Genomic DNA, 22,305 nt, shown 5'->3' with positions numbered 1-22,305 from the left:
AAGCACGCTAATCGAGAAATGGACATGCGGGTTAATAGTCAAAAGACTCGGTTGTGAGGTAGGATTAAATGGATAAACAATTTAGAGTGTGAAAATTTTACTAATGAAGTTCAATTACGTCTAATTGAATGGGATGAATGAGTGTAACGTATACCGGGTATCGGGTGCCTAAATTCCCAAGTACAAAACTCCGGATAATGTAAAACTATTATAGTTATAATGTACATGTAAGTTTTGGGTTAAAACAAATGATTTGTTTGATGAAAACATGAACGGGTCGAATAATCCGTAATTGAATATTTAGCCGGAAACTCATAAGTTAAGAATTTCCTTAATCCGGATGTTGGATTTCAAGTTCATATGATAGAATATCAAATTACGGTCATGTGGGAAGAAACGGGAGGTTAAACGGGTAAACGGTTAAAAAGTTACGCAAGTTTTAGCGTTAATGGATGACAGAACGAAGCTGTAGAAAAACAGTGACCTTTAAAGAGTCCCAAAATGTATTCCAAACTCATTGTAGAGTGTTTATGAGATACGATGAACGCGTACGTAAGTTTTTAAGGGAAGGAAATAAGTCTAAAGGCACGTATAAGTATGGGTATGGATTTACCTTTATGTTAGTAATGGATCCATAGGTAAGCATGTTTAGAAATGAATATGTAAGTAGGTTAATACGTATGAGACTTATGTATATGAATGTTTTTTATTGGGATATGTTAGTATAATCATATGAGATTTGTAAGTAGTATGCAAGAGCTTGTATGTAGGCATGTATAAATATATATAGGTATGTAGGTATATATGTATGTATGAATATACGTGTGAATGTACGTATGCACAAAGTAGGAATTATCGCCCATATAGAATGGTGCATGTATGTATGTATACATGGTTTCAATACATTGGGTTTTTACGTTACTAATAGTGCTCCTTGAGAATGAAATGTAATGCTGGTACATTATTGAAGTCTCACCAATGATTAGATACCCAGATGAAATGCTTAAATTAGAAAGATAACGGAATGAAAAGTATATGAGAATAGAACGTAACGAGACTCGATGATTATGAATCTTGTTTATATATATAATGTATTCTAATGTTACGAATGTATGTGGTGAGCGCAGGTGGTACAGAATCATGGATCAACATGATGGAAAGCTAGTGATTGAAGATCGAGTGATAGAGACATGGATCATACGGAATGGGTGGTCATGTAATCTGTATTAGTATGTTATTATTGACACGTTAACGAATGATAAACAATGTAGTTCCTTACATAAAGATGTTTTTAAATGATTTTCAAATATAAAGGAACGTTCTAAGAAAGAAATTTTATGGTACGTATTTCCGCTGCGACTTTTCGATCAAAACGTGTTAGGGTCTTACATCTCTGTAAGACGACATGTGCGATAACTCAAAAAGATGGTCCCACGACGAATCCAGCGGAACGAACGCACGGTATCTAGTCGTCTCACCAATCATCTTTAGTGCGCCCCAGTCGACCGCCAAATGTTGTCCGATGCATCCTCCTAAGCTTCATGGAATGAGCGGCGACATCAGTACCATCAGGAAACTTCAAGTACAGGTAACCATGTAGCGGATCCACTGGCAGCGGGGGCGGACCCTGCGGATGCTGCGGCGGCTGCTGATTGTAATACCCCAAAAACGGGTTTGGTAATCAAACCACGTTAATAGTGAAGACGGGTAAAATACCGTTAGTGGTAAAAATTAACTCTGTAAATATTAGGATTTAAATAAATAAACTCGATGTTAATTAAAAGGAGGATAAATACTTTGAGAAAACAAAGTATATAGAAGGCCCGAATTAACGGGACTTAAAATAAAACGGGTTATGACTTCCCGAACCCATTAAGTTAACTAGGAATAGTTAACCTACTTAGTAATATGTGATTAAGTGAGGAGTAATGAATTATAGCTTCTTTTGAAACAAAAATAAACATGAGGGGCCAAAAGGGTTAACTTGAAAGTTAACTAAATAAATAACAAAAACAAGTCTATTGATGATGCTCTTATAAACCTCGTTATGAGTTTGTCTTGCTTCTACTTTGAACAAGAAAATCATGTTTTAATTAATTATAAACTCAAAAGAAGCAGGCATGCAAGCAAGGAGCTAGATGTTTGCATAATACTAGAGAGGGCAATCTTGACCCAAAGCCTTTCAAGTGGATCAGTTTGGGTTGCTTTTAAAATTATATGGGTTGGTTTGGGTAAGATATTTTAACTAAATGGGTTACAATGGGTGACTTGAAATTCCATCTTGTTATTTTCGGGTCAAAGCGGGTCGATAACATTAAAGAAATGGGTCGATGTGGGTTAGTGTCTTAAAGAAACATGGTAGGTTTCGGATCGGAATGGGTTTCAAGCCGGCACAAGTATCCGCACGAGACGGGTTATGGCACCAAACGGGTTTTGGATCGGAACGGGTTCAGTTCAAACTGAGTTTCGGGCCGAGATGGGTTTCGGCACGACGTAGGTTTTAGATCGGAACGGGACCGGCTCGGGTCGGGTTTCGGGTCGACACGCGTTTTTGCACGGGACGGGTTTCAGATCGCAACGGGTTTTGGGCCAACACGAGTTTCCACACGAGACGAGTTTCGTACCGTTTCGACCCGTACCGTCTCGACGCGAACCGTTTCGACTCGTACCGTGAACCGTTTCGACGAGTACCGTTTTGACGCGAACCGTTTCGACCCGTACCGTTTCGACGTGAACCTTTTCGACGCGTACGGTTTCAACGCGTACCGTTTCGAACCATAATTTGTAAGTAATTAAAGCTTCATCGGCTACAATAATCAATCGATCTCTAGTACCACACGGTTTCGACGCGAACCGTTTCGAACCACAATTTGTAAGTAATCAAAGCTTCATCGGCTTCAATAATCGATCGATCTCTAGTACCACATTAAACACAGACATGCATTCATATTTCCAGATGTAGAACACAAAAGTAGAAAATTTCAACAGAAACAACTATATATCAACTTAATATCACAATTAAATGTTTGAACTGAAGAAATTATTACAGATCGGGTTGAATGAGAGCTGATTTCAATTAATTATCGAAAATGAAGACAATTGAAAGTAATATAGCATACAGGTGAACATATGAGAAGATATAGAGATGGAATTAGAACTGAATAATTGAAAATATTATTGAAATTGGACAAACCTTAGGTTTTACACTGTCGAGGTGTGGAGCAAATGAGTAATGAAGCAATTTTTAACCAACCCGACCCGACCCGAAACCTGTTCTGACCCGATCCCGTTTCAACCCAAACCCGTTCTGACCCGAACCCGTTTCGACCCGAACCAAAACAACCCTTTTTTTGTAATTGACCCGTTTTGACCCGAACCCGGTTTGACCCGAACCCATTTTGACCCATGACCCGACCCGAACCGACCCACAGATTCCGTTCCGAAACTGCAGCAGGGACATAGGGAATTACCCACCTAGATACATACCTCTCTTCATGTACCGGGCGGATCCAGGGGTGTTTTAGAGGTTTCCGGAAACGCCATCGGTTTGGAAAAAATAGAAAGTTAGTGAAAACCTTGTATAATTTGAGGAAAAAAAAGTAGTGATAATTAGTAAGAATCTACCAAAAGGAACCATGTGCAAAAAATTCTTGGATCCGTCAATGATCATGTAAAATGTCCTTAGTAAGCTATTATGACTCGACTCAAATTTACTTTATTTTTCAACAATTCTGCAATATATTTTCAACAAAGAATAACAATTTCAGTGGATATGAACCATAAATATATCATTATAATTAATGTGCTTTTAGTAGATTTGATATTTTTTAGTTTAAGATTACAAGGAACTTGAATAGCTTTAAAGTTGGTGTGTTACACTTTGGTTCATAACTAATATAGAAAGTTACTTCACTCTAATTCTACATATGAACATAATGCTTGTGGTTTTGACTTACATCCATTCACAGTAGTTAAACATAAAACTAGGGCTGGCATATCGTGTATACCTGTACACGATAAGACACGACACGATACACGAAATCCCATACACAAACACGACACGATAACTTATCGTGTCCTTTTTTCAAACACGAACACGAACACGACACGATATACACGAAAATTACCTGTTAATACCTGTTAACATGACTGTTCGACTGTTATACACGAAAATTACCTGTTAATACCTGTTAACACGAACAAAAACACGAACACGACATGCTATCTGAGAGCCACAGAGGGAGTTTAGGGTTTTATTATTTTTTTTATTGAATGAGGAATGAAAATAGAAAGGAATTAAGGAACCCACAACACGCACAAGGCTGATGAGTTTCATTTAATTTAATTTCTTATCGTGTACTAACGGGTATTAACAGGTAAACATGTATTTAACCTGTTTATACACGAAAATTAACAGGTAATCTCGTGTCTACCTGTTTGGTACACGATACCTGTTAAGACCATACACGATACCTGTTAACTTCGTGTAGGTTCGTGTCGTGTATTCGTGTAAAATTGCCAGCCCTGCATAAAACTAAGGCAGGCATAATATAAATACAACAATTTCATTTTTACTTCTCAGTTCTCACAGAAGACCCCTTTGGATGATAGATACATACCATATATATATAGTTTCAGGTTCAAGTAATAAGCAGCAGCCGGCTACGTAGACACCAAAACGCACCATGAAACGAAATTTCATCTAAATATAACACAACTTTTGAAATATCTTTCGTATACGAATGAATGTGACTGAATACAACACCAATTTACAAATCTTAATATAGTTACTTTGTATATAGAAAAAAGATAACCAAAACGTCTTTACTTGCCATCGTTTTGCTGGTAGAAGGCTGCAGTCTTCAACTCAAATACGTCTGCTGAACTCGTTCGTGTCAATCAAGAAGTCTTCAAGCGTTGCAAGCGTTTTTAGTTGACGACTAAGAGAAGCGATTGTCTTCTGGCAATCCGCATATTTACTACCAGCCAATGCTAGTTCAGTATCCTGTGTCAAAGTATTAAAAAGCTTTCCATCATAAACAGAATGTTCATAACTTTGTAAATTGTCATTTTGACCCCCCCCCCCCCCCCCGGCGAGTTCTATGTGTTTTTTTTTATGTACGTGGGTCAAATATAATACGTTTTCCTGCTTATTTTTATGTACGTTTTTGGTTGCTCTACATATTGTTCGGAAACGAGTCGGGTCAAATATAATACGTTTTCACTAGGTGGTATAAATTCGAGTTACTTTACGTTTCAACTCCGCTGCAAGGCTTGGTACCATTCTTTAACGTAAAAATACACTTTTCTTACGAGCTTATTTTTAAATACGTTTCGTTATAAATTCAAGTTGGTTTCAGTTTCGACGTAAATTTTCTCGGCAATGAGCCAGGTCAAATATAATACGTTTTCGTGCTTATTTTCATGTGCGTTTTCGGTTGGTCTACGTTTTGATGTAAATGTTGTTCGAAAACGAGTTAGGTCAAATATTTGACGGTATAAATTCGAGTTACTTTATGTTTCGCCGGCGCCGACGCGCGGCGGGTCAAAATACTAGTTATGTTACTAAATAATCAGGATCATATAGTCAACAGTAATATAACATGCTGCCGAAGATAGTAAACTGACCTGTTTTATCGTGCTCTCTGGATTTCGGATGGCGGGTTTCGGGTACTGATTTTCACGTTGTAATCGTGAAATCTCGCCTTCTAATTCCCGACATTTAACTCCCATCTTCTTCGATAACGCGCGCTCCTTCTCAACCTCCGTTTCTAGAGAATCAACTTTCGAAACCAGGGATTCCAATTCACGTTCTAATTCCCGACATCTGTCTCCCATCTTTCCCGATACAGCACGCTCTTTTTTTGTCTCGGTTTCTAAAGAATCGACTTTCAGATTCAACGATTCCAACTCACCTTCTAATTCCCGACATCTGTCTCCCATCTTTCCCGATAAAGCACGCTCCTTTCCGACCTCTGTTTCCAAGGCATCAACTTTCGTATTTAACGATTCCAGCTCACCTTCTAATTCCCGACACCTGTCACGCTCCTTTCCGACTTCTGTTTCTAAGGAGTCAGCTTTCGGAGTCAACGATTCCAACTCGGCTTCTAGTGTTGCCACGCGTGACTCCGCCTCCATTTTCTTAGTGTAGGCATCTTCAAGTCGAGATTCCGCTTCTCTTCGCTTGATATCTAGTTGTCTTTTCAACTCCGCCACCTCAAGATCAGATCGTTTTACCCTTTCTTGTAGCACGTTGACTATCCCGTTCACCGATACAAGTTCTTTCTCGGTTGTTTCTCTTGCATCATTTGCGTTGATCAACAAAGCTTCTAACTTGACTAACTTTGACTTAGCAACTTTGAGCTCGTTTCTTGACGTTTTAAGCTCGTTTTCACGCTCACTCAACGAGATCTCCACGTTCTGTTTTTCCTTCTCTACCCTTTTCAAAACCTCTTCGACTTCAGACAATCGGTTTTGTAAGGATTGTAAGGAATCACTTGGATCACTTTTCGGTAATGCCACGAGTCTTTCCATTTCGAGGAAGTCATCCATGAGATTGATCCCCTTTGCGGGTTTCGTTCGGTTACTTTCAAACTCATTTGTTTCCTTCAGATCATCACTTTCAACAATCGACGACGATTTTTGACCGTTAGTAGCTAGTGCTTTTCTAAGGGCTGCGTTTAACCGACGACACTCGGCTTCAAATTTCGTTGCTTTCTTCGCACTTTCTAAATGCAGCTTGCTAGCCTGTTCGGCAGCCTGGTTGCTCAACTCCCGTTCTATATACCGTAACTCTAGCTCTTCAGCCATTGAAGCAAGCTCGAGCTTTAGAGCGGAGATTTCTTTCTCTGACTTTTCAACGGAGGTCAAAGAAGGTTCAGTTTTTTTGGCGGATTGAAGTTGCGAACGGAGGTCAGAGAGCTGGTTTTCAAGATCGGCTTTTGTTGTCTGCCATTCGGATTTTTTCTTTTCGATAGCTTCTTCCATTTTCTCGTCGTATTCTTCTCGTGTTGCCCGAAGCTGTCGTAAACACTCTTTGAGGGCCCCGTCGAGATGAGATACGCGATCTTCGAGGGTTGAGTTTCGAAGGGTTAAAACCTCGACTTGCTGCCGCAAAGCTAACACTTCGCTTTCTGCTTTCTCCCATCCTACGATTCAAATTTAGAATTAGTTAAAGTAAGTTAAAATTTAAAAATTCGAATTTAGAATTAGTGATTCAACAAGTTTTGACTGGTCAATTCATTTTGACCTCAATGGTGGTTTTGAAACTGATTAAATAGGTAATGATGTTGTATACCTTCGACCGCTTCTTCTGCTACTTTCGAGTGTTGCTTTACCAAGTCTTCTTTAATGCTAATATTCAGAAGAGCCTCGGATAGTTTCTGCGATAGAGTCTTTACGCTACCCTCGAGTTCTTCTGGTTGTAGTTCAGCCTTTGATGTGACTTCGGGTGATTGAAAACTTTGATTCGAATATAGCTTTGATGAATTAAAGTAAAAATATATAAGATTTTAATCAACACTATAACTACAAAGCAACCAATGAAATAAAAAAAAAAGTCCCCATATATCAAACCAAAAAAAAAAAAAAAAAGATAAGTATGCATCATTTAACTTGAGTCAAAATGCATGACATTTAAATCTTAAAAGTTAAAAGTCAAAACTAGAGTTTGATTTCGAAACGGATGGAGTAAGTTATTTACATATGTTCTTCCCTAATGCAACTGCATTACGTACATCTTGACATTCTCTTAGAGCAAAGTAAACTAAGAGTCGACATAGTTGTGTTCCATAAGTGAATATCCTTTGACTTGTAAAAGTCAAACACGAACCTGCTATATTCGAATTCATACTCCCATATGAAATTACAGACCCCTTACGCTCCTAACTCAATATTTCAATATATCGTGCCTTTCGTACATTGCTATGCATTTATCTTCATGTCGTGTGAATTCAGTAGTAATTTCAGATTCATAATACATCTGTTTTGACTCTCAAACAGGACCTAACTTTGACATGAAAAGAAAAGAAAATGAGAACATGATTGATGAGTTGAACATACCTGATCATCAGAGAATCTCTCAGAATGAGAAGACATGGATCCGCCCGAGCTTTCTGTTTCGCCAGGGCTTTTCTCCGACGACTTCCTCCGCCACAGCCAACTCCGGCGATCCATTGTTTCCGGCAGCAGATTCAAAACCAAACACTAATACCCCCACACACTCACCCTCACACTTCATCAACAATCTCACCAATCTTAATCATTCAAACCCAAAACTTTTAACTTCAAAACCGAACTACAATCAAAACCCACAATCCAAAACCCCTAAAATCAAATTCCCACAAAGAAAAATATGAACTTTTTCACATAAAGAAAACTCAAACTGAATTACAAATCAAAACCCACAATCCAAAACCCTTAAAATCAAATTCCCACAAAGAAAAATATGAACTTTTTCACATAAAGAAAACTCAAACTGAATTACAAATCAAAACCCACAATCAAAAACCCTTAAAATCAAATTCCCACAAAGAAAAATATGAACTTTTTCACATAAAGCAATTCAACTTCAAGAGTCAAACTGAACAACAATCAAAACCCACAAACCAAAACCCCTAAAATCAAATACCCACAAAGAAAAACATGAACTTTTTTCACAAAAACCAAGATTAGGGTTTGTGTAAAGAAGAAATGTGGACAATCAGTTTGATTTTGTAGTTCAAATCCACACACCCTAAACTTAAAACAGACAAAACCCCCCAACCGAAATGGTACCAAAATTGAACCTTAAGCAAGAAAACAAACTATTCTTTAAACAGAACCCCAAATGGGGTTGCTCAAATCTGTTGATCTTGAATCTTTGCTTACAATTTACTCACCATACCCATATGTAAATGCATCAAACAACAGCAGATGCACTTCAAGAAAGCTGATCTATGAAACCCAAAGCTTTGATTTTTATAAAGAAATAATAAGAAAGATGAAAGATTAGACAATAAGGGGTGAGGTTAGATTAGAAGAGGGGTGTGTGAGTGGGTAGTAGTTTGCTTGAAAACCACAGGTTTTTGACAATTAAGGGAGGGGTGTTTAAGTTGAATTATTCCGTAAGATGTGATTGCCACGCCTGGCCTTGTTGGTGTGGGGTGTGCGCTAGCACATGCATTGCAGGTGCTAAAATTGACAAACATGAAAGAAAGAAAGAAAGCTGACACCCATTATTCTCTTAGACCAATCATCACTTTTGTGGGTTAACAATATCATGTCACATGAAGTCTCCAACTCTTCTAGTGATCTAGGGATCTTTTGGATAATATTTTTCTAGGATATTGTCTAACCAAAAAGGAGTATAAAGGTTTAAAAAGTTCGGAATGGGTCATTCAAATGATGTTTGAATTTGTGTCATGTGACAAGTTTAATAGGATGTAGAATGACTAATGGAGAATGATGTTATTAGTCTTAGCCTCTAGTCATGGATCGTGGGCGTGTACCATGTTGTCTTGGCACGTACCAGAGGTACGGTATATTACCATGGGGCACATCATGCTTGTAGGTTGTAGCGGTATCCATGTTGTTTTTCACAGGGGCGGATCTACTCTCAGTTAGGGGGTTCCCAGGAACCCGTTCGGTTCGTAATTTATAGTGTTAAGGCACATACAAAATTCTAAAGGAACCCCTTTATATTTTGTAGGGGAACTTTTTAGACAGCTGAGCAAGCTGGTCCACTGGTAATCTGCGCTCTTGTTAACACTGAGGTCACGAGTTCGACTTTGTTTAAGCCCGTTTTTCCATGATTTTTTGTGGTTTTTTTTTAAATTACCAAATTACTCCACATAATAATGCCCTACACATATCGCCTTTTTCTTTTCACCACAGCCGCCAATATCAAGTTCTCCACAGCTACCTCCGGCTCCTAGTTCCGGCTCCCAGTTCCGGCGCTAAGGTCAGTTATAGATTGTTCAATTTGTTTGTTTGATTTGTTTAAATTGTTCAAATTCTGCTGTTTCTGTTGATTATTCAATTTTGTCACTGGTAGATCGTTTCAATTTCTGCTGTGTGTGTTGATTGTTCATTTCGTCACTGGTAGATCCTCACTGTTGTTTCTGTTGATTGTTCAATTTCGTAACTGGTAGATCGCACTGCATTTTATTTATTATAATTTGTTTGTAGTATGTAATTCTTGTATATACAGAAGTGGGGTTTAATCATAGAATTATTATGTTACTAATAAATTCTAACACTCTTTGGGAAACGACACGATACGCCTCAATTTACTTTCTGTTTGGGTTTAATCAGAACCGAGTTCTGTCTGCAGGCCTCTTGAGGAACTGTCATGATGATTCTTTTTACATGTTAGTTGATTTTCAATATTACATGTTTGTTGATTTACATGTTTTTGTTGATGATTGAAAGTCTCAATTTTTATAATACTTTCATTCTACTAAAGTATGCTAGTAAGACAATTGTAGATTTATATACGTTAATTAATATGTTGTACCCAGTGGCGGACCCAGGATTTTATTTCAATGGGGTCATTTTCGGGTCGGTCCTCGTTCGGGTCTAGTTAAAGTGAGGTTTGAACTAGAATTTAAAAAAAAAAATAAGAAAAATGGGCTTATCAAGGATTGAACCCATGACACCTTGGTGGAAAAGAGGGAGATTTACCACTACACCAGCTTTCTTTTTATTTCTATTGTGTCCTACATGTCGTCTTATTGGGTTTAAAAATATTTTAATACAAGTTTTTCTTATTTGGTAAATATTAGTTTTATTTTTCATTTTTTTTTTGTACAAACTTGTAGAGACGACATGTAGTCTCTATAAATTTGTCTATAGCAACGACATTTATAGGGACGACTCTTTGGGCTATAGGGACGAGGCTATAGAGACAAAACCTAACAGAGACAACATATCGTTTCTGTAGGTGAAAAATGCCTATAGAGACAACATGTCCTCTCTATAAGCTGAAAAAATATCGTTCCTATAAGGTATTTTTCTTGTAGTGATTTGTAATAACTCTTTCTATCTACTTTTATTTTAGATGTGGCACGACACGAGAGAGGCTACGGATAATGAAATAGATGTTTTGTTGATGACGTTGATGCCGAAGTTTTTTAGAGAGTTAAGTATCTCGTTAGATTAGCTTATGTAGTTTATTTATACAATTTAACGTAGTTTGTTATGCATCCAACAAATGTTTGTAATTTGACGGGTTTATTTCCGAATTGGATGTCTATGGGTTTATTTCCGATTTGAATGTGTATTGTTTTGGTTTGATTTGAAAATGTTCCATTGGTAAGCTTGATGTATTTCTCGAAAACCTTTTTATTGTAAATGTTTTTTTTTCAGCAAATGTTTATAAGACGGTGTTAAAAAAATATTTGTTTTAATTAATATTTGAAATGTTTTGATATTAAAAGACGGTGTTCATCAAGTTTAAGTCGGTGTTAAAATTGAACACCGTCTAATAAGACTTGATTTTAAACCGGTGTACATTAAGACGGTGTTGAAAACACCGTCTTAAAACCCATATCACCCCGTCTAAAGATCTGTTTTGTAGTAGTGATAATTTTTGTGGATTAAGGGTTAACGGAGTGGGGGCGGTAAACCCACTCGGTACCGACCCCCCTCCACTGCCAACCAATTTTACCAATCGGGGATGCATGGGGTTTACTGAAATGGGGGCGAAATCGGTGAAGGTTCACCGACTCGGTGAAGGGAGGGAAAGGGGGAGAGAGAGAGGGTGTGTGGTGGGGTCCATTCCTTCTCAACCAATCACACATTTTTCTTTTTTTTTTTAAATAGTTTACCTAAACCCCATTAGGTAAACCACCGCCAATGTCTTTTTGCATTAGGTAAATAATTGACATGACGCTATGTGATTGGGTGATTTGAGAGTTATCTATTCCAAATGTTTAACCACTCCCTTCACCCTAAGCAATGAATATTCCAAATTAGATAACCACTAAATTTGTTGTACCATATATAATTGTTGTGATTGATTAATTAACCCATCAAGTAGGGAACAACTTTAGGTATGTTTTTTTTTAATTCGTAAAGACCATTTTATTTGTGTTACGTGTTTTTTAAATTTATCATGACGATGTTTTTTCATTATTGTATCGTATTTTTATTTTGTGATGAACCTTACCCGACCCGAACCGACGAAACGACCGGTATATTTTTATGTTCGGACATATGATTTTGGAACACTTAAAAAAGTGAACCCCTTGACAAAAATTCCTGGATCCGCCACTGGTTTTTCATGGATGCTTTGTTGTTCATGTTTCGGAGAAGAGTTTGGAATTACAGTAGTCTCTAGATTTGCAAGAGTTTGGAATTGAAGTAGTCATCGGATTTGCACAAATCCGTCTCTAGAGCGATAGCTACGTAGATTTTATGATTATTCTGTCGGAATTCAAGGGTGATATAGTGTCATCGACAACTGCAACTTCGTATGGGTGGTTTATGGATGATTAGAAGTCATAGCTCTATAGATGGTTTGTGGATGATCTTGATGCCTAGATCTCGGGATGGTTTCTAGATGATATGGAGTCGTGACTCCAAATATGGTTACTAGTGACCCGGAGACGTAGCTCTGGAGGTAACTATGAATGTTGTGAAGTCGGGCCTTTAGGGGAATGTATACGGTTCGTATTTTGTGTGGTTCTCTAGAGGTTAGCATTTTCAATCTCGAGTCCATTGGAGAGGCATAATGGGGGTGTTAGCACTTCAAGTCCCCCATGTCTAGCACTATATGCGCCACGCGGATACATTGGTGGACTACCTTAATACCTAGTGACTTCTTTGAGCTCTAAGTGTGTTTTGGAGCAGACTCCTTGTCTTCATTTCCGGGGGATTGTGAAATTTGTCATCATTATTTGGTCGTTTTTCACTCACAATGTGTGTCGATTAAAGGCTTCAACAAACTTGTGCCTTTTGTGTAAGTTTGCACGCGACACACGTCTTCTCCTCATTGGGCCTGTTTGAATTTAGTAGTGATTAATGATTATCTGAATCTCGGAATCAGTGTGGGGTCAAGAAAAAGTTGAGATCTGCTTCCACGTAAATCAATTTTACCGAGTATTGAAAACTAGGGCGTTGTGGTAACTTGATTATATATATATATGTTTTATAGTGTTAGGTACCTCTCTATTTAAGCATGCTTTAGTTCTGTATATATAATCAAACATGTCAAGGACATATCTTTATTTTTCTGCTTTTATATTTCTTCACATTCAACCTTATTAGGCGTGAAATCATTTATTATCCGTCACAATCAAAAGAAAATATATTTTAAGTTCAAACTTGAAACCATTTTAAATTTTAACTTTTAATCCTTGGATGATTAATTTAAACATTGATTCCATTTTAGATGGACCATGCAATTTATAATACCAAAATGGATAGAGTCATCAAAACTTGTATATCAAATTCAAGTTGAAAAAATAGCTTACAATAAATTAACTAAAATAAGCTATGACTTTTATATATAACTTTTAAGACAACTTGGAAAATGTATTTTTTTAAGAAATAGAAAGTTGTAGTTTTAAACATAAAAATTGGTTTTGAAAATTTTATTTTAAATTTGATTGATTGATTGATGTAGTATTCTTTGTATTTCAAACAAAAGTAATGGAGACATTAAACATCAAATTGATGTTAAAATGTCTTTGTCGTTATTATGTGAATGTGACTTCAAGTTCAACTGTTATCCATATTTCCTGCCATTTTATTTGGGTTTTGTCTTTGATTAATATTATTGGCATTATTACTTTTTCATTTCTTGCTAAAATTGGTAACGGCGCCAATCATGAATGATGACTTTTGACAATTTAACATAGAAACGTTGTGTTACACAACTAGTTGATTTTCATCACTTTTGAACACAATTTGTGTATGTGAGATATATAAAAATAATATTATTCTTTTGGTGCGTTTCGCACATCTTAAATGTGATTATTAATTAAAATATAATAAAGGTAAAGGAATTTCGATACTCAAAATAAAATGTTTGATGGTGTATTTGAAGTCAAAGTAAAATCATGAAATTTGAAAGGTGGAGATTATAAATATAAGAGTAAATTGCAAAAATCGTCCCTGTGATTTGGGTATGTTTGTCATTTTCATCCAAAATAATTTTTTTGTACCATATAGTCCTTTACTTTTGGGATTTTTTGTCATTTTCATCTAAACGTCTGACTTTTTTTTTTTTTTTTTGCCAAAATCGTTACTGAGATTTGGGCTTTTTTGTCATTTTCATTCAAATGTTTGATAGAAAAAATAAAGCAAATTAGATGTTTGGATGAAAATGACAAAAAAAATCCCAAAAGTGAGGGACTATATTGTACAAAAAAGTTGTTCCAGATGAAAATGACAAACATGCCCAAACTTCAGGGACGATTTTGACAATTTACTCTAAATATAAATCGGCTTAATTATTACTGATGCTCACTTTTAATTACATAATCAAATCATGTTTAATGGAAGTCTTTCCCTTGGACTATGTAGTGAACGAATGATTCATTTTCGTGAGGCGTAAAAAGAAACCAAAGGTAAGCTTTTTCTTCTTTATTTTATACGATGACACACTCTCTAATTTTACACCACCTAAAATCTATTTAAATACTTACGACGAGTTTGAAACATCGCCATTTTATTGAGAGGAATTCACCAAAACCAGCGCCAAAGGCCTCTTCTTGGCAAACAAGAGTAGGTATACTAGTGAAACCCCTATGCTAGGTTCTTGCTAAGTTGGTTCGACAAGATGTTGCACATGAAATTTCATGTTTGGTTGTTTATTCTCTCACGGTACTTTTGTTGTACAATATAAAATAGACTGAACGACATAAAATAGACTGGAATAGACATGAATCTATTAAAAATTGTGTTAACACCGGTCTTAATAATATTTCTTCATCTACCATTCAATTATTATTGCTAGTTCTAATTATGGTTCGATTTATATTATATGTTTAATGTACTTTCTTTTATCATGGTTCGATTTATATCCTTATATGTTTTTGTATAAATGGTCTTTCATTGTTTCCAACAAACTTTTATGTTAATAGGTATGTACTAACAAACTTAATACATATTATATTTGATAGCGTATCAACCATCTTATAACATATTAAATATGAAATTGTTATCCAATATAACATCTAATCCCTCATACCAACCAATATTGTATGTTTTGTCCACAAAGAGCTCACAACATTGTTTTTTCGTTGCTTGTGTAGAGACTTCCCAAACCCATCTTTGGATTACCCCACACGGTTGATTGTGGAGTTTTCCTCTCATCACATCGACAATCAATCTGTCCCCTGAAATTCATCTATGATGTTCACTCAAACACCCTAGAGTCCTTGATGAGACTTCTCCATTATTGATGATTTCCTCATCAAGTTAGCTTTCTAATTAAGAAAAGTTATTATATTTCGTAACAAGTTGAGCATAATCCTGCGGCTTGAGGGCGAGTATTAGGTTATATATGTGTGTATAGTCCAATAACCTTAAGGTTTAGTATATAGATGTAGTTTCATTCTATATATATATATATATATATATATAGTTAGACATGTACCATCAACTGTCTCTGATTAGTTGTATCTATTCAGTGGCTTTCTGATAGATGTTGGAAACTAGTAATGCTACATTCACATTTCTATAAAAAAAAATGTAGTTCTGCATGCAAAGAATTAAGCCCAAGGCCTAAAATAGAAGGGAATGTTATATAATTTTTCACAACACTTTGGTAACAAATATAAATATCGAAATCGCTAACTCCATAATATATTACGCCGTTTTTCTCACCTCTCTCTCTCTCTCTCATTAAATTAGCGAAGCATTGTGTACAAGTGTATTATGCGGCAAGATCTCACGTTTCTCAACATAATATTGGTACCGAAAAGAACGCGCCCCTATATATAAAAATATAATATGCTATGTAAACAAGTGTATTTTTCTTACTTTGATTTTTGGGTTGTATATCTCAAGTATTGGGTCATTTAATCCTCAAATTTGAACTTGTCAACAGGATATATCTTGCTTCCCTTTTCTTCTTTCATTTTTAAGAACCCCACTCCACTTGACTTCCAATGAATCTGACTCGTATTTCCCGGACTCCTGTTCCTGATGTTCATACGTGTGTGTAAACATTGTTCTTATTAACCGTACAATCAAATAATCAATTAGGGTTGCTAGTTTGTGGTTTAGAACGAACCTGAGGTGAAGCAAAAACATAATGCCGATAAGTGCCGTGCCTTTGGCTACTGTTTTAATTAATGGCGCCATGAAGTTTGGTTTTTTCTCCGAGTTAAAAGCCCTTGTGACGTTTTTCTCTTCGGTGCCTGCTTTTGCCAAACCGTCATCTTTTCTTTCATCCTGCATACCAAAAAAAAAGTCTTCTTTCCTTAACTGATCGGTACAATATGAGTGCTCATGTTTGTTCATAAAAAATAGTGGGAGTTAAGAAGATTCAAAGAAAGGAGGAGTATAGCTATGAAAAAGAAATTGGATTTTTTCTTATTTATATCATTGGGATGTTTGACCTTTGAGAACAAAAATATGAAATTTTTTTAAGCATTAGAGTAAAATGTCATTTTCGCCATTGAGGTTTGGCCAGTTTTGCGACTTCGTCCAAAGGTTTGTTTTTTTCACATCTGGATCCAAAAGGTTTGAAATCTTGCCATTTTCATCTGGCTCGTTGATTCCATCCATTTTTCTCCGTTTTGTCAGGTGTATTTCCATCTTTTTTGCTAACTTAAAGGGCATTCAGTCTTTTTCACTTTATGTAAAAAGACCGAATACCCTGAAAAGGACCGAATTGTCCTTTAAGTTAACAAAAAAGACGGAAATACCCCTGACTTAACGAAGAAAAATGGATGGAGTTAACGAGGCGGATGAAGATGACAAGATTTCAAACCTTTAGGATCAAGATGCGGAAAGACAAACCTTTGGACGAAAGTCGCAAAACTGGCCAAACCTCAGGGACGAAAATGACATTTTACTCTAAGCATAATATGAAGATACCTTGGTAGCAGCTTTACTTGTATCTTCAGCACAGCTATTATATCTTTCACTAAATTTAACACCGCTGAGATCATCAAACACGTCATCGATGTCGTCAGTCAATTTTGGATCATCCATTTTCATCAACTTGTCATTCGACTCTTTACCCGCCACATTTTCTTGCATACTGTCTGCAATATTTGTGACATCATCCTTCACCGACACCAACAAATGTCCTGAATCCGTTTTAGTATTATTCAACGATCCATGATCTACATGTTCATAAGTGGAAGATTCTGATGTTGTGAGATCATCTGACTCAGACTTAGCATCAAAGTCAAAGTCAAAGTCAAGCACACGGCCGAACACGCTGCTAGTGAGGGATGCCTCTGCATCATCAGGCAACTTCCTCCATACCCTACATATCGATAACGTTTCGTCCAACTGATTCTCTGTGTTAACATACTGCATAAGAACGGATACCGGTGAATGTGCGAGTTTATTGAGTTCTCGGTTGCTGGCATCAGATTGTTGTATGGATTGATTCAGCGCGTACTTATCAGCTGTGTCTGGTGACTCTTCCGACTCTAAATAAAGAAAATCGACATATGAAGTGTCTGAAAAATGGCTATTTTCTTCATCGGATTCTTCAAGATACGACTCCTCTTCTTGTATGTCTGATGCAGCAGATGTTTTCTACAGAGGAAACCAGAAAAGAGAAGCTTTAGCCGGTCGGTTTTAAACATATAACTTTACAGTTGGTTGATTGCTTGGGTCTAACAAGTCAAAACAGGTAATTTTTTAGACAGGTCAATGCCCAACGGCCAACACTCTTTTTGACTACCTTTGTAATATCATATATAATTAAAATATTATTATTTAGATACGTGTATTAAGCTTTTATTAAATATATATCCACTTTTTTGGATAAGTTTACATGGGAGGTATAGTATACTTCGGGTGACTTTTAACCTGTTTGACCCTCCTTACATTTTAGCTAATTTTTTTATAGCTTAAGCTTTTGACCCGATTCAATAAAATATAACCCAAATAGCCTAGCAGGTTTAAATATAACCCAAGGGCTTTGTCGTAGGGCAAGCGGTGCTCAAGGCAGAGGCAAGCGATGTGGCAAAACATGAGAAAGCCTGCCTGGAGAATCAACATGTGTTCGTCCCGTTTGCGTTTGATACCTTTGGTGGTCTCGCTCCTGATGCTGTGCGACTTTTGAATTGGGTTCAAAAAGTCGTTAATAGTAATTCTTCGTCGCTAAAGGTTTCAAACTTTGTATTTAGTAGAATTGGTTTTTCTATTCAAAAGGGGGTGGCGGCGCAACTTGTTGCCCGACTACCTGCCATTGCTTTGTAATTGCCCTTTTTCGTGTGGAATGATATTGTAGTAATTTTTATAAAAAAAAAATACCCCTTAAACACGCAACTTTCAACAAGAATTTTGATGTAGAAAATTCCTTCAAAATTACACGCTCTAGAGAATCTAATTGTAAAGCCTAAAATCAGAGAGTTTAAGTTCTGGTATGAAACTAGAATACCTGCCTGGATTTCAATCTTGCATGGTTACTTGGTCCGCAAGTAACACTGGACATAGATGATAACTCCAAGCTTCTTCTGATGCATCTAACTGCATCTGTTGACATTGCTACCGTGCTGGTCACAACGTCAAAGTCTGGAACCTAACACAAGAAACGAAAGAAAGTTGTTATCATGTACAACTTAAAACTACGTCCAACTTTTATATGGGATTTGCGTGTAAATACCAATACCAATAACAGTACAAGTTTCGTGAACGCGATCCAAGACAAAAACATATGTATTACTCACATTTAGTCGTTTAGATCTAGCCTTTGTTGATAGAGATCGTATACAGACACATACTTTACGAGTATTCTTCTTCTCCACAACATCAGATGGGGAGAAAAGATCTACACCACTCAATCCCATAACCTTGCATACCTGCAACACATTAGTTAAGTAAAATGAAATTTAGATGGCATTAAATTAAAAAAACAAACAAACAAACAAACACTATTACAAGTTTTTTATAGCTTGCCTTCAAAAATGAATCAACATTCGCATAAGGCCTATATCTCCCGATGCTCTTCCGTGTATCAACTGGTACGAACATGCGGGCCTTATAGTTTTTAAGTTCCATGTATTTTTGCAATAACATGTTCCATAATGCTTTAGAAACTTCAAATCTGTGACATCAAATACTACGTTTATAGGACATGTATGTCGATTTTCTTTACCATGTCAATGTTCCATAACGGTTGTCATACTTTATATGACTTTAAAAATAATGTCAATGTTCCATAACGGTTGTCATACTTTATATGACTTTAAAAATAAAGGTTAAGAACCTACAAGTATAGAAATATAAAAGCAATAAAATTTTGAATTAAAATAAAGGGTAAGAACGTACAGCAGCTCCCCATCAGAAAGCAGGTCACCTATGCTTATTTGCTCATCAAATCTTGTGCGCAACACTTCTCCAAGCCATATTCTTGCTTGAGACTGTATCACATGAAAAGAAATAAAAATTAGATAACAACCTTAAAAAACGACATAAGTTAAATCATTCGGGATTCTACAACTTTTCTATTTATAAAATATGCATCGACACAATAAAAATTAAATATAGAGTTAATTACTGTTTTCGTCCCTGTGGTTTGTCAAAAATACTATTTCAGTCCATTAGTTTAAAAATTGCGATTCACTCCCTGTGGTTTCACTTTCGTAACCATTTCAGTCCATCTCGTAACCATTTCAGTCCCTGTACTTAACAGAATAATGGATTGAAATGGTTACGAAAGTGAAACCACAGGGACTGAAATGGTTACGAAAGTGAAACCACAGGGACTGAAATCGCAATTTTTAAATTAATGGACTGAAATAGTGATTTTTGACAAACCACAGGGACGAAAACAGTAATTAACTCTTAAATATATTACATTCCCAACAAAAAATGTGGAAATACTGACAACCCTGTAAGGTATTATGTATCATTGATCAACTATTTATAGGATTATTAATGATGATATTTGCAAAGGAAACCTAATCTAATCAAGTTATCATAAGTTCATAACTCCTAGCTATGATAAATATAATATCATATCTACGCAAATGCATATAAGTTTTAAACCCCCCCCCCCAATGCATATCATTTTGTTATAACTGTATATGATATAGACATATAGAGTTCCCTGTTAGTATGCACATGTTGGTAATAAAAGAGGCGAATCAGTGATCGAGCCAGGTAGGGGCCATTACGTACGGTTCGAATTATAACAGAGATATGTCAGTGCTGTCATAATTCATAATCTGAATATTTTTACAGAAAATTGGGCAATCTAGTAGCCAGTAGGCTCCATTGGTTTACAAGTCAAAACACCAACTAATAATCAAACCCAAATTCACACACTACCAAGTACAAGAAAACAGTTATAACCCCATTAAACCACACAACCATAACAAGTTAACAACACAAATAAATGCAGTTGGTGTTACAAACACATCAAGATCTACACCAACTCTGCATCTGAAAAGTGAAAACCACTAGCTTTGACTTCCAAAGTCAACACCCATTAATTTCCCCAAAAATCAACAACTTTTTACACTCAGGACTTAACACAAACACTTGGTGTGCAACAAAGTAAACCCAAAAAAATACCTGCAAAAACACATCATCAAGCTCACGGAAGCTAGGCGAAGAAGATGAATTATCAACAGCCATGGTGATACACCATCAATCGAGTGAATTTGCTCACAGATTGAAGTGGGTTTGAGAGAACCAAGTGGTGAATTTGTGTGGATGAAGAGGTAGAATCATTGAATTTCAAGAGATAACGTCATAAAGATTTGATTTTTGGATTAATTAAAGAAATGGGCGAAAAACGTACGGAGTAAAATAATGGTTTTGTCCCCATCTTCGGATTGTCCGCCAGTTTGAACTCATCTATGAACGTGGTGGCGCCAACAGGCCAAACATCTTTTATTTTACTACAGCCATTTATCATCTATGGTCATTTTTGTTCCAACGAGTTATGTTTTTTTTTCTTTTCTAATTCAATGTTATGTGATTTGTTGTTTAAAAAATAGTGTTTTGGACTTGACTAATGTTTTTTGAAGTGTGAACTTTGACCAAGTTTTTAAGAGTGATTATTGAAGTTATGATTAAAGAAATAATATGTAAGCCCAAAAACAAAATACTGAGTTAAATTAGATAAAGAATGTTAGAGGTGTAAATGAGACAAAGCTACTCGAGAGCTTTTCGGATCAAATTGGTAAAAAGCTCGAATGAGCCGAGCCTTAACGAATTTGGGCCTAAGCCTGAAATACGACTCATTGAGTTATTGAACGCGAGCTCGAGCTTTACATACAAAGCTCGTTTAGATTCGAGCCAAGACAAATTTTATATTATTTTTTAATATAATATAGCTACTATCACCCAAGCCAAGCTCGAGCCGAGCTTTTAGCTCTTTTAAAAGTGTTCTCAATTTACCTCGAGCTGAGCTAAGCGGAGCTTGAGCTTCATAAAAGCATGACGAGTCGAGCTCGACCGTAGTTGGGCGCGACTCGGCTAAGCTCGTTTACAGCCCTAATTATAACTTCTTGATGGATATTTAGGGCAAACCGAATGGATTTCGGATAAACACTTCTAAACTAGAAATAACTGGTTTGAAAAGCGAGTGTGTATAACTACATAGATGAAAATGTGTCATGTTGTGTTAAACGGGTCATGCAATCGTGCTCTTCATAAATGTTGTGTTAAACGGGTCATGCAATCAAGCTTAACTAAACATGTCAGTTTTTAACACACTAGCATGTCCATGTTTGATAACCATGGTCACATAACATGGCACATTCAATACAAATGACACACACAACACACATACAAGAATGGCAAAAACGTTTATCACGAATCCACGATTCACTAAATACACTTAAAAACAAATAAGACATAACTAACACGGTTAAATACAACTTATAAAAAATTATAATATATATTTTGGTTAAAATACATTTAATATTTATAAAACTATGTCGTTTGATAAACGGGTGATAAGCTTGTCATGTCAGTCTAACTTACTTAACACGATGAGTTATATGTGTTATGGATGTCACAAATGGGTTAAGAGAATTGAATTGTTTAGATACGTTTTTTAATACATCTAAAACATATCAACCCAAACCTATTTACTCTCACTAGCACGCGTTAACTTTATGTGGAGTCATGTTGTGCTGTGATTGCAAGCCTTACAGAACTACATGATGAACTCCC

At 36.3% G+C, this 22,305-nt stretch overlaps 2 protein-coding genes and 1 long non-coding RNA gene across 4 annotated transcripts; 1 reads left to right on the top strand and 2 right to left on the bottom strand.

Moving 5' to 3' along the window:
- Positions 1 to 4,686: 4,686 nt before the first annotated feature.
- On the bottom strand, positions 4,687 to 9,221 carry LOC110910550 (filament-like plant protein 3). The gene is made up of 4 exons (XM_022155182.2): positions 8,062 to 9,221; positions 7,298 to 7,478; positions 5,629 to 7,148; positions 4,687 to 5,005 (listed from the first exon to the last, which is right to left on the bottom strand). The coding sequence occupies exons 1-4, from the start codon at positions 8,173 to 8,175 to the stop codon at positions 4,868 to 4,870; spliced, it is 1,953 nt and encodes a 650-aa protein (XP_022010874.1). The 5' UTR covers positions 8,176 to 9,221; the 3' UTR covers positions 4,687 to 4,867.
- A 560-nt stretch (positions 9,222 to 9,781) lies between these two features.
- Positions 9,782 to 11,296, top strand: LOC110910551. Its single transcript, XR_002576248.2, has 2 exons — positions 9,782 to 9,940; positions 11,039 to 11,296. It is a non-coding gene; the product is annotated as an uncharacterized LOC110910551 (long non-coding RNA).
- Positions 11,297 to 15,691: 4,395 nt separating this feature from the next.
- LOC110910552 lies at positions 15,692 to 20,995 on the bottom strand. 2 transcript variants are annotated; one of them, XM_022155184.2, is made up of 8 exons: positions 20,695 to 20,995; positions 19,447 to 19,538; positions 19,075 to 19,222; positions 18,846 to 18,977; positions 18,557 to 18,697; positions 17,032 to 17,706; positions 16,223 to 16,383; positions 15,692 to 16,131 (listed from the first exon to the last, which is right to left on the bottom strand). In XM_022155184.2, exons 1-8 carry the CDS (start codon positions 20,755 to 20,757, stop codon positions 16,008 to 16,010), a joined length of 1,536 nt encoding a protein of 511 aa, XP_022010876.1. In that variant the 5' UTR covers positions 20,758 to 20,995; the 3' UTR covers positions 15,692 to 16,007. The 2 variants fall into 2 exon arrangements, with proteins under 2 accessions (XP_022010876.1, XP_022010877.1); XM_022155185.2 differs by having other exon boundaries at positions 15,692 to 16,125; positions 20,695 to 20,949.
- Positions 20,996 to 22,305: the final 1,310 nt, after the last annotated feature.

The sequence above is a fragment of the Helianthus annuus genome, chromosome 15 (assembly GCF_002127325.2).
Source record: "Helianthus annuus cultivar XRQ/B chromosome 15, HanXRQr2.0-SUNRISE, whole genome shotgun sequence".
NCBI lineage: Eukaryota > Viridiplantae > Streptophyta > Magnoliopsida > Asterales > Asteraceae > Helianthus > Helianthus annuus.
Note: the sequence above shows the minus strand (reverse complement) of the source record. Positions and strands in the feature narration are given on the sequence as shown.

Bases quoted from the DNA above. Each gene is read 5' to 3' on its own strand.
- LOC110910550 (XM_022155182.2), bottom strand. From the start codon at position 8,175: ATGGATCGCCGGAGTTGGCTGTGGCGGAGGAAGTCGTCGGAGAAAAGC. The intron at 7,479-8,061 runs GTATGTTCAACT...AATTCATCAAAG, and splicing joins AGAGATTCTCTGATGATCAG to CTATATTCGAATCAAAGTTT. The intron at 5,006-5,628 runs GTCAGTTTACTA...ACTTTGACACAG, and splicing joins CAGAGAGCACGATAAAACAG to GATACTGAACTAGCATTGGC.
- LOC110910552 (XM_022155184.2), bottom strand. From the start codon at position 20,757: ATGGCTGTTGATAATTCATCTTCTTCGCCTAGCTTCCGTGAGCTTGAT. The intron at 19,539-20,694 runs GTATTTTTTTGG...CATGTGATACAG, and splicing joins TTGATGATGTGTTTTTGCAG to TCTCAAGCAAGAATATGGCT. The intron at 16,132-16,222 runs GTTCGTTCTAAA...TATGAACATCAG, and splicing joins ATGTTTTTGCTTCACCTCAG to GAACAGGAGTCCGGGAAATA.